The sequence below is a fragment of the Hevea brasiliensis genome, unplaced genomic scaffold (genome assembly GCF_030052815.1).
Source record: "Hevea brasiliensis isolate MT/VB/25A 57/8 unplaced genomic scaffold, ASM3005281v1 Scaf146, whole genome shotgun sequence".
Taxonomy (NCBI): Eukaryota; Viridiplantae; Streptophyta; class Magnoliopsida; order Malpighiales; family Euphorbiaceae; genus Hevea; species Hevea brasiliensis.
Window position 1 is genome coordinate 112234 of NW_026614637.1, and position 11688 is coordinate 123921.

The 11688-nt window shown below is 34.8% G+C and overlaps 1 protein-coding gene across 1 annotated transcript; it reads right to left on the reverse strand.

Moving 5' to 3' along the window:
• Positions 1 to 2972: 2972 nt before the first annotated feature.
• Positions 2973 to 10991, reverse strand: LOC131176513 (phragmoplastin DRP1E-like). The gene is made up of 15 exons (XM_058141559.1): positions 10767 to 10991; positions 10481 to 10544; positions 9989 to 10096; positions 9634 to 9735; positions 9438 to 9488; positions 9250 to 9311; positions 8486 to 8576; positions 8307 to 8371; positions 7860 to 8054; positions 7461 to 7580; positions 7299 to 7369; positions 4598 to 4823; positions 4106 to 4156; positions 3647 to 4015; positions 2973 to 3319 (listed from the first exon to the last, which is right to left on the reverse strand). The coding sequence occupies exons 1-15, from the start codon at positions 10911 to 10913 to the stop codon at positions 3191 to 3193; spliced, it is 1851 nt and encodes a 616-aa protein (XP_057997542.1). The 5' UTR covers positions 10914 to 10991; the 3' UTR covers positions 2973 to 3190.
• Positions 10992 to 11688: the final 697 nt, after the last annotated feature.

Consider the following 11688-nt stretch of genomic DNA (forward strand, 5'->3'; position numbering starts at 1 on the left):
TAAATTCTGCCCTTATGATACAAAAGTCCATTCACCAACTTGTACTTTGGAAAAGCAGAAGCATTTAAGGATAATTGAGTAATCAACTCTTGAGCCTTAGTGTCCCCTTGATAACTTTCTACTAAATTCTACATCCAAGTAGGGCTTACTGTAGTAATTGAATTCAAATAACCCTGCTATGAAGATTCAGCAGTGTCTACTCTTCTAGAAAGAGCATCAACTACTTTATTCTCCACTCCACTCCTATAAAGAATCTTATAATTCAGCCCTAACAACTTGGATATACCCTTCTGTTGCAGACTAGTGTGAAGTCTTTGTTCAAGGAGAAATTTAATGCTCACATGATCAATCTTAACATAAAATAGCCCTTGCTCCAAATAATGCTTCCACTTGGAAACAACAAATGTGATTCCCAAAAGCTCCTTTTCATATACTGAAAGGGATTGAATTCTAGGGCCAAAAGCTCTTGAAATAAAAGCTATAGGATGCCCTTGTTGCTGAAGGACTGCCCCCATTCCATAATTGCTTGCATCTGTCTCCACAATAAATGGTTTAGAAAAATCAAGAAGTGACAACACAGGTGCTGTGAACATAACCTGTTTCAGCATTTCAAAAGCCTATTGAGCAGCTGAAGTCCATTGAAATGCATCTTTCTTTAATAAGTCTGTAAGTGGCTTACAAAGACTCCCATAATTCTGAATGAATTTCCTGTAGTAGCCAGAGAGCCCCAAGAAACTTCTAAGCTCTTTTACTGACTTAGGAATGGGCCATGAAAGCATAGCTTGAATTTTGTTGGGATCTGTTGAAACCCACTCTCCAGAAATTATATGGCCTAGACACTCAACTTATGACTGCCCAAAAGAATATTTTGACAATTTAGCACACAGCTGTTGGGACTTAAGTATCTCAAACACTGCCTCTAGGTGCTTCAAATGCTCCTCCATGTTAGGGCTATGGATTAGGATGTTATCAAAGAAGACTAGGACAAATTTCCTAAGGTAAGGTCTGAAAATGAGATTCATTAGGGCTTAGAAAGTGGCTGGGGCATTTGTTAACCCAAATGGCATTACTGTAAACTCAAAGTGACCATGGTGGGTTTTGAAAGCTGTTTTTGGGATGTCTTTAGGTTGCATTCTGATTTGATGGTATCCTGCTTTTAGGTCTATTTTGGAGAATACCCATGCCCCATGTAACTCATCAAGAAGGTCATCAATCATTGGTATAGGGAATTTGTTTTTAATGGTCAAGTCATTTAGTTTTCTATAATCTATGCAAAATCGCCAAGACCCATCTTTTTTCTTTACTAAAAGCACTGGTGAAGAATAAGGACTAAAACTAGGCTGTATGACCTTAGACTCAAGCATTTCTGACACTAATTTTTTAATTTTAGCTTTTTGGAAATGATGATATCTATAGGGTCTGATGTTAAATGGTTGGGCAGTAGGTTGCAAGTTAATTTCATGGTTATAAGCCCTAAATGGAGGCAATGACTGAGGATCTTGAAAGAGGCATTGATACTTATCTAATAGTTGCTGTATACCAGTTTTCTCCATGTCTGCTACCCTTCCAGAAATGGAAAATAAGGATGCTGCAACTGCTGGAACATCAATACAGAACAGAGGAGTTTGAAAGTCCTTGCCCCCCTTATGCATCAACAGGTGGAAATCATCACAAGGAATTAGTTTGCAAGTGTTACTGACTTTAGAAACACCCTGCAATCTGACCATCTTCCCATCCTTCCTCATAGTTATACTGGAATCCTCAAAATCAAACAGTAGAGGATTTTCTCATCCAATCTACCCCCAAAATTATATCAAATCCTCCCAAGTCTAAAATCCTGAGATCAAACACAAATGCTATCTTTTGAATCTGCCATTGAAATTGCTGAAAAATTGCATTACTCATCACCTTTCTTCCATCTGCCACAGTAATAGTGATTGGATTTGTTTCTACTAAATCCAATTTTAGTTCTTTTGCAACTCTCTCATCCATGAAACCATGAGTGCTCCCACTATCCACTAAAATTAATAGCTGTCTAACCTTATATTTCCCTTGCATCCTTATAGTACCCTTTTCTTGCTTCCCTTCTATCGCATGGATAGAAGGGACTGCTCCTTCATTCCCCATTTCCTCACCTTGAGATACATCATGCCACTCTTCCTCCCTTTCCTCCTGTTCTTGATTAAGTTCATCCACATTCAAGGCCATTACAGTCTTTTGCTTACACTGATGGCCTGGAAAATACCTCTCTCCACATCTAAAACAGGGTCTAGGTTGTTTTATGGTAGTTTGGCTGGGTTGCAAATTAGTCTTGACTTGGTTTTAATTCACTGAAGATTGACTTTTAGCTGATTGGTTATTTTTTGTGACAGAGTTTTCAATTTTTGGATTGGAATTAGACTCTTGGTTAGGTGGTTTTGGGTTATAGGGAAATTATTGAGATGAGGATTTGGAATTGTAGGTTGTAGGGTTAGAGGAATAGGAATAGGTAGGTTTATAGAGGAATAGAGATGAGAAAATTAGAGAGAATGCTAATAGAATAGAAGAATAGTATTCTGTTTTGATCAAAAAACTGTCTCTCTACACATCAATACTTCTATTTATGGAGTAGTATTCAGCTAACAACTACTGTTGAATATTCATAATTGTTTCTGTTATTTCCCTCCACTCTCTACTATCTATAACAGACTCTGTAACAAACTTCTCACTACTAACTGTCTTTCCCTCCACTTCCCTTCTTAGGCTCAGCTATCTTATTCTTCCCTTTTCTTCTCTTGTATGTGATATATATATATATATATATTGAAATTATTTACAAATATATTGTGAGATAATCTCAATCCCGAATTAATTATTTTCGTATATTAAATTTTCTTTCCAGTAATATTGAAATTTCTTAAAAGGGGACATCAAGCATAAAAATACTTTCTAAGTTAAATTCTAGCCCTTTGATTCAGTATCCAAATTCAGTGTAGAGGTGAACTGGAAATGGATTACAAGAACAATATACAAGGCAAACCACAAACAAAAGCGCAGCTGACAAACTTACAATTCAATGCAACAGCCCACAAAAAAAAAAAAACTACAAATTATTGTTTAGCGGAAACAAAAAGAAGATTGGCTCCAAGTTGAGCAAACCTGGCAGATATTATCTTTTCAGCAATATCTCCATCAACAACTATATCACAACTCATCGAGCCCATGATACCAAATCAATCTCATCTCTTGCAGACTTGTATAACTCTAGTCTTTTGGCACATTTCTGCCTTCTTTCCATCAATGCAGGATCTTCATCCAGCAATTGTGCAAGTTGCTTGGCCTGCAGGACAAAGGACAGAAATGGATCAGCAAAACACCTAATGAGTTGTTAAAAGCAAAATGTATATTATTACATTTTCATCAAATCCAAATATGAATGGATCCATCAGGTTAAATTAAATACATCAAAATTACTTCTGTTGTTTAGGACTAAAAGTGGTCCAAGAATCACATTGTCTAGGAAATGATATGCTGTAGATGAGCTATTATGTTTTGGCATCTGATAAGATTTTATACACAAGTTAATTTGTATGCTCTTACATACAGGATTCATGGGTGTGCAATTTTTTTCTTTTTCATTTTTTTTTTCTAAGGGTTTTCACTTTACCTCCTTTTTGCCTAATTGGGTGTAGAAGTGATCCAGCAAGGACCATTTGGCCTCCCTCACTTGACAATAAACCACAGCCTTGGGAATGGAGGTCCTGAGGGTCTCAGACACCATCAAAACATAAGAGGACACATTCGATCCTATTCTCCGAAAGTGGCCCTCTGTGTATCGATCTGCATTGGTGGCAGTTGGATTTCCACCCTTCTCCACCTCCATGGGCAGTTTCCTGAAGAAATCTACTGTCAGGTATGAGGATTCCATATCCACCAACCTTAGAGTTGTCTTCTTACTATCTTCGCGGAATCTCTCCAGTGCATCATTGGCAGCAGATGCTATTTCAGCTTGAAGAGTTGGAAATCGCTTCAACTCCTGTCCGATTTCCTGATTGTTAATTTACTTCCATCTCTTGTTACTAGATTATTGTTACTAAGAACCTAATAGGGTTTCAAAATCCCAAACCTGAGTTTCACCAATTGCCCTCCTTACAAGTTCTTTCAAAATAAAGTGAACCTGCAAAACAAATTAGCAATCAATAACATGACCACAAAGTTCAGAAATTTGAAATAAAAACTTGAGTTTATTTTCATATTGGTAAAAATAGATTTGAATCCAGATTAACTCCATGCAAAAATTATTAGTATGCATTTTAGTAATCAGAACATTGTTGAGTGAGACGGCTAATAGAAATCCTATAACCCTATGATTCACAGTCTTTGTTTTATATTAGTCATATGTTATAGCTAAGGACTCTTTGATTAAAAAATATAAAGAATTTAATTTGCTCCAACTTTAGAAAATACTACCCTTCATCAAACATCATTCAGATTGAAATTCGAGGCCAGTACCACCTTCAGATCAGAAGACATCTCAAGGACAAATAAACAGACAAAACTCACAAAAGTAAGCACAAACAAAAATACAGTTAAAATTAAAATTGAACATAGGACGTACAGCATCTACAGAAGCTTCAGCTGGCCCTCGAAAGTAATTAATTGCACCATCAATGAGCCGTCGATAACCATGCTCTGGTGCAATTAAATGAGGTTGGTATCCATCTGCCTCCGAAACTAATTTCCTTATATTTTGCAGAGACAAATGACGGTCCAATGGAAGTTTCCTTAAAGCAGATGGGAGCTGGTTGTCAAAAACTCCATAAATCCGATCCCCACCAGGTCGCCTGAGATTTAGCAAATGAATTAAACATAAAGTAACAGGTTCTGGCAGACTTCTTCTTATCATGCACATATCAAAGAAAATAGAGACATGATATCAAAACCGAATCTCCTTATGGTTGATAACTGTTAAGCAGTTCTAAGAAGTCATCCAATCAAAATACAATATCAAGTGCTCAAAAATAAATCAAATAGAATATTCCTTTTGGGAGTATGCATGTGCTTTGTTATGCATAAAACTGATCAGGATGTTATGACTAAGCAGTTAGTGGATGATATAAATAGCCCTTTGCATTGTAATTGATAGGCATTCATCAAATCACTAATTAAACAATTATTTTCTCTCTCTAATTCTTCTCTCTCTCTCTCTCTCTCTCTCTCTCTCTCCTTCTAATTCTGGTGTTATGGTATTCTGAGATTCTACTATGTAACAAATTGGTATCAGAGCTGTTAGATCAGTGGGCAACATCTATAGCAAATTAATCTTCCGAAATACCAGGTTCCTTCTGTTCTTCCCTCTTCCTCTCTTCTTCCCTCTAATTCTCCTTCTTCTTCTCTGAGATCTCTTTCTTCTCTCTATTCTTCTTCTTCTTCCTCTTCTTCTTCTTCTTCTTCCTTTCTCTAATTCTTAATCCCTTTTTCTCAGAGAATTCTTCCTTTCTTCCTCTATTTCTTCTTCCTTCTCTAAAATTTCTTCTATTTCTTCCCTCTATTTCTTCTTCCTTCTTTCTTCTTCCCGTCAGTTCTTTTCTTTAATGTACAAACACTAAAATTAGGGTTTTGCTGAGAATTCGTATTTTCTTCAATTTTTTAAATCTTCCCAAAATTTCTGCTTTCCAAGAATCAAATATATGCCCTTGATTTTCTTTGTTTCTTTAAGTTCTTGAATGTCTAGATTACACTAAAACCCTGTTCTTGAAGTTCTTGGGTTTCACTGCATTACTGTCGCAATAAAGACTAGGTCTATGGGGTTTGAGGTAGTTAGCTCCAAATTGGTTAGGGTTGCTGAATTGGAAGAAAGAAAAAGGGTTATGCAGGAGAATGTGGATGAAAAATTTAATTCAATAGAGGAAAGATTTAATGTGCTGGAAGGGAAATTGGATCAATTCTCTGTTGATAGCAATGCATTGAGGGAGGATTTAAGATCTTTCATGAATACATTTGCAAAGGAGAAAGGGAAAGAGGTCTGTACTGTGGATAAAATGAATCGAGCCTCTATTGACAACAATGCATTAAGGGAGGATTTGAGATCTTTCATGAATACATTGGTAAAGGAAAAAGGCAAGGAGTTCTTTACTAAGGATATTGGAGTCGAGGGAGCCGAAAGTAGAGGTTTGCTATTAGTTCCAAAGGATCTGCCGAATCCACAAATGAAAGATCAAAGCAATATTGATAATATTGCTACTGTTGAAGAATTTCTGGGTGCAGAATCCAAAACCCTTGGAGCTGATGAAGACATGATAGATCACCAAGGAAAGTTTCAGCAAAAGATAGAGGAAGAAACAAAGGAATTTTTTGAGGATGATTGTGGAATGTTTTCTTAAATCCAAGAAGCAATTTACATTGATTCTGGGATTAAAGATATTCACGAACAGAATTTTGAAGAAAGAAATTCAGAATCTCCGAAACTTTGTGTTGTGAAGGAAGTCCAAAATTTGTGTCATGGCCTTTACCAACAAGAATGAGGTTCTTGTTGCTGGAGTTTGAGAAATGGAGTTGGATGCTATTGAATTGCCTTTTCAGTTCATGAAAAATTACTCGTCACAGGAAAACTTGCTGGAAAATACAATTTCTTAGTGTAATGGGGATTAATTGGTCTTACCAATTCAAAAGGACCATGATTAAAAGTTCAGTTCTTGTGTATTCCTAATTTCCATGGAGGATAAACGGGAGAAATCAATAAGGTTGAAGAAGAAATTAAACTTAAAGGGAGCTGCATTTGTAATTCTTAAAGAAGATGAATTTGAAAGATGGAGAAGGCAGAGAAAGAAAGGAAAATATGAGGAAAGAAATTCCATTTTCAATATATTAGTTTTGAACATTACAATTCACTACAGGACTTAATTGTGGCAAGTAGTCTATAATTGCAATATGTTTTTGCTGATCATAGTTCCTTTCTTCATTATTGAGGACAAGAATGACTTCAAGAGGTAGGGAATGTTGTGACTAAGCAGTTAATGGATGATATAAATAGCCCTTTGCATTGTAATTGATAGGCATTCATCAAATCAATAATACAACAATTATTTTCTCTCTCTCTCTCTCTCTCTCTCTCTCTCTCCTTCTAATTATGGTGTTATGAGATTCTGCTATGTAACACAGGACTAGCTTATTTGATGGTTGATGAGATTTAAATAGGAGTTCAGAATAGTTGTTTACATAGGTGCTAGAGACAGTTAACATTTAAAAAAAAAAAAAAAAAAAAAAAAAAAAAAAGAAGAAGAAGAAGAAGAAGAAAGAAAAAGAGTTTTGCACAGTACCCTCCATCCAAATGCTCTTTGAATACCCGGTCAAACGCACGACATAACTCCAGGATAGTGTATAACTGGGCCTGATGTGCATACACCAAAAAAGTATCATTTGATAAATTAACCCAACTGTCATCTAACCATCAACAATAAACAACACGCATAAGCTCCTACCCCAGCATCAACAGTGACAGGTCTACCTAAATGGTTCAACTCCTCTTCAAGTTCATCAATGCTTCTGTTCACTAAAGATATGATGCCAGGAATGCGGGCTTTAATTACTGACTCCAAATGCTGAAACCACAAAAATTATGGTTAGTGAAGAACAAATTATATACATTAGTGGTGAAAAAGAGTTGGGAAAACTTTTTACCATTGGATTAGAGGTGCAAAGTTAGTCATCAGTTGTATTGAAAAAATAAGGGGAAAAAAATAAAAGCTGAAAATGTCATCATTGTATTAGACATGAAAAGTTTTTGCACCTATATTTTGAATTTCTGGAAAAGCAAGAAATATAAGTTGAGAAAAATTGATATATATGCAGGTTTAAAAGGGATGGGGAAAACAACACACCTTGGATAGAAGTTTTGCAAGATATTCTGAACCCATTCTGCCAGCTAAGTGCCTATAATCAGGATTAGTAGCAAAGAATTCACACTCCTGTCGCCTAGCAGCTATCATGTCTACATTTTTATTGATATCAGCCTGCGAGCGGTTCACAATTCCAACCCAAGGATGTTGAAGTGAATAAGCCCTTCCTTCAAGAACCTACAGTTAAAGCAAAGAAGATAGAGAGAGTTCTTTAATTATCAAACTCAGAGAACACTATTTACATGCTTGTAAAGGATAAGGGAAGAGGAAAAACACATCAGGTGTTTGTTGGATCGGAATTAAAATTACAGAATAATCAGAATGCCTTAATTACGCCCCATCTGGAATTCTACAGGTAGCAATGTATGAACATCTGAGAGGCATCATCCACAATCTAGCTAAAGATTCCAAGAAACAAAGAAAACATACATCTGTAGCATTTGTTCCTTTGTCCATCAAGTCAAGCTTTGTCAACACACCAAATGTCCTTTCACCTACAAAGAAAAAGAAAACATCTATACTCAGAAAGAGAACTAGAGAATAATTATGGAAGATGAATACTCGAATAGATTGAGCTGTAAACAAAAATTGAAACAAGAAAGTAATACCTGTTGGATCAACTTCCCTAGAGAGTTTAATAGCATCAGATGTTGCTATATCTTGATTGGCGGGAGTTATAGCCAGAATAATGCAATTTGGCTGCAGCCCATTAATCATAATTTCATCAACTAAAGAGAGGAAAAACAAATTGTGCATTTTATGAATGTATATACAGAACTATAGGAATTGTAATTTCAACAACAATTTGGGTTTTGACCATCCTTTTCCTGTGGAAAATGTTCAAAATGCAAAATCTACCACGGGCCAACTCTCCCAGAGATTTACCACTGAAGCTATGGCAGAAAGTGAATCAAATTTCTAAGTCATTAAAGAACTGAATTTTGTAAACAGTGAAATATATTAGTCAAGATGATCACATCTGTCAGTGGAAGATTATTAATTGGAAAACAAAGTAAATAACCATTAAAGGGGGAAAAGAAGCCACTACTTGGCAAGGTGGTAACATCTCATTATTTCATATTTGAAACACCTTCCAGTAAATATGTGAGAATTTATTTCTAGAAAGTTGTTTTGAAAGTTCCACCAAATAGATTAAGAGAGAACAGCCATTATGGGGGGAAAGGTAAACAACTGAAGCTCCTAGTCTAGGTTTATTCTCTAAATCCTTAGCAATTACCATACAGTCCCTTGTGCCTTAAACTTTTTTCTTACCATGATATGGAATCTCTATTGTCAACTCTAGCAAATGGGGCAGCAGGGCTTAGCAACTTTTTTATCAATGCATTTATTAAAAAATCATTTTTCCAGTTACCTTCTCAACATATGAACGAACCATATTCTCAATGTCCTTAACTATGCTCTCTGGCTGTCCCTCTGCAAATAAAAAACATATCCTATTAATAAATTAAACACGCAAAGAAAGAAATAAATACTTATAGTACATCTATGGTTAACAAAGGAACAGAATAGTGACTCAGTGGCAGGGCTGGGAAACTATACCTACTGCAACCTTTGTTAAACCGGGCAAATCTATCAATGTCAAGTCGACAACTGCCAAAAAAAGGGCATAATAAAAGGAGAGAGAGAGAGAGAGAGAGAGAGAGAAGGGGAGAAAACAAAATGTTATATTTCTATCATGATCTATTCAAAACAAATTGCACTATTTATAATAGGCTTGCAGTGTAAGTTCTCCTACCATTTGGAGAGTAGATACTGAGATGAATAGGAACAGGAGAAATCTGTTTTGACTTGCCAGTCATTTTATCAGTTTCATCTTGAATTTCCTTTCGAACCATGGCTGCATCAGAATAAAAGACAGTCAATCACTAGCAAATGCACTCTTATAACTTCAAGAGATAAGGGGGGACTTCAAAAAGCCAGGTATACAGTGAAATTTCTTAGGCCATTGCAATTTCCCGGTAAGCACTTCTAAGTAAGCTCCTAATGCATATAATCTAAAAATATTTGCATAGAAGGTAGTGGCAATTTTTAGCTTTCTAAACAACAAAATAATTAGTAAAATAAAAATGTTTGCACAATGAATCACATACAGAAGTCTGTGAATCTTTTCCCTGGCAAGTGAAGAAATTCTGCATGCTCCCGTGTCCCTGATTCTGTCTTGTGCAGTTGCAACACTAAAGGCCGCCTTGTCACAATACCTGAAACTTGCACAAAAATCACAGAGAATGAAGCATTTTAAGCTATTTTCACCTAACAATGGAACCAAGATAAATAATTTTAACTTCAAAATAAAAATGAAATAAGAAAAACCAAATTAAGTGACCAATTTCTCTTTTTCTTACACGCTATAACGTTAGTCATTCACAGGTGACTGAATATCTAAATCTTAAAATAAAATAATTATATATATATATATATATATATATATATATATATATATATATATATATATATATATAAAAAGCGCTTTTTCTCCCTTTTCCTTTACTTTTCTCGGTTGTTCTCAGCAACCAATCATAAACCGAAAATAAAATAATAGTTAAAAAAAAAAAAAGAAAGCGTTTTATTAGAGAAACACTAACCTGATCCCCTTGGAAGAAAATCTCTCCCCACAATGCTCTCCAACACCGATGACTTTCCAGAACTCTGCATTCACACAATACAAATGCCACCATAATTCAAATCTCACAAATTACACATTCAAGAAATACAAAAATATTTATACATAAATATGCATAGCCAAACAGACACAGTGATTGAATTTACATTAACCAAACCACATATAGATAACTATATAAGGATTCAAACTCTAAACCAGCCAAAAAATAAGACCTAAACACAAAAATAAGCTAAAGAAAGAGAGAGAACTTGGCCGCCGACGACAACAACAGAAGGAAGAGACTCCCAGAGAGTAGGCAAAGAAGAGGAGGCAGTACTTTCGCCATAGTCGCCGAGAACAGTACATACTCTCTGTATTCTGTTAACGAGGCCGATCAAGGTCACCATGGTAGCCATTTGAGAGAGGTTAGGGTTGCTATCTGTGGGTTGTGATGAAGAAGTAGATTTTGAATTTGAATTTGAAGGGAAAATAGAAAAGAGAAGAAGGCATGCAGTGAGTGAGACAGAGAAGAAGCAGAGAAGAAAGATGATGAGTGGAGCTATTTTGGCTTTTTTTTTTTTTTTTTCTCTGGTTTGGGTGTGGGCCTGACAGAAAGGGGGAGTTTTATATATAGTGCGCCACGTGAGCATACCTTTTGAATTTGCGTGGACGTGGTGGACGGTGAACGACCTTCTCGTGACTTGAATTTGAAATAGGTCAGTTATCTTGTTTTTCTTTTGAATTTAAATAAATTATTTTTAAGGTTTTTAATTAATTTTTAATTTTCCGTTTATATTTAATTAGCTTAATTTAAAAAAAATTAAAATAATAAATTTTAGTTAAATATTTATATTTTTAAATTATTAATAATAATTTTAATAAAAAATTATTAATATTTTATCATTAAAAGTAAAAAAAAAAAGTATTCAAAAAATTAGATTTATTTGACTTAAATAGAAAATTGTAGTTTAATTGGGGATGTCTTTGTTTAATTTATTTATTAGGTAAATTATTATTTGTTTATATATTTAACGAAATTAATTATTTGATTTCTATATTTTGAAAAATATTGTATTTAGTTCTATATTTTATTTTCATTAAATTATTTAGTCTCTTCATTTGTTAATTAATATTAATCAAATTACTATTTAATTTCTCTATTTTAGTGAAACTAATTAGATAGTTTTGAAA

Excerpts from the sequence above, each read along its gene's own strand:
- LOC131176513 (XM_058141559.1), bottom strand. The coding sequence starts at position 10,913 with ATGGCTACCATGGTGACCTTGATCGGCCTCGTTAACAGAATACAGAGA. Across the intron at positions 10,097-10,480 it reads TTTTCTTCCAAGGGGATCAG|GTATTGTGACAAGGCGGCCT; the intron begins GTTAGTGTTTCT and ends TGCAAGTTTCAG. Across the intron at positions 7,581-7,859 it reads TTGCAAAACTTCTATCCAAG|CATTTGGAGTCAGTAATTAA; the intron begins GTGTGTTGTTTT and ends TTGTGGTTTCAG.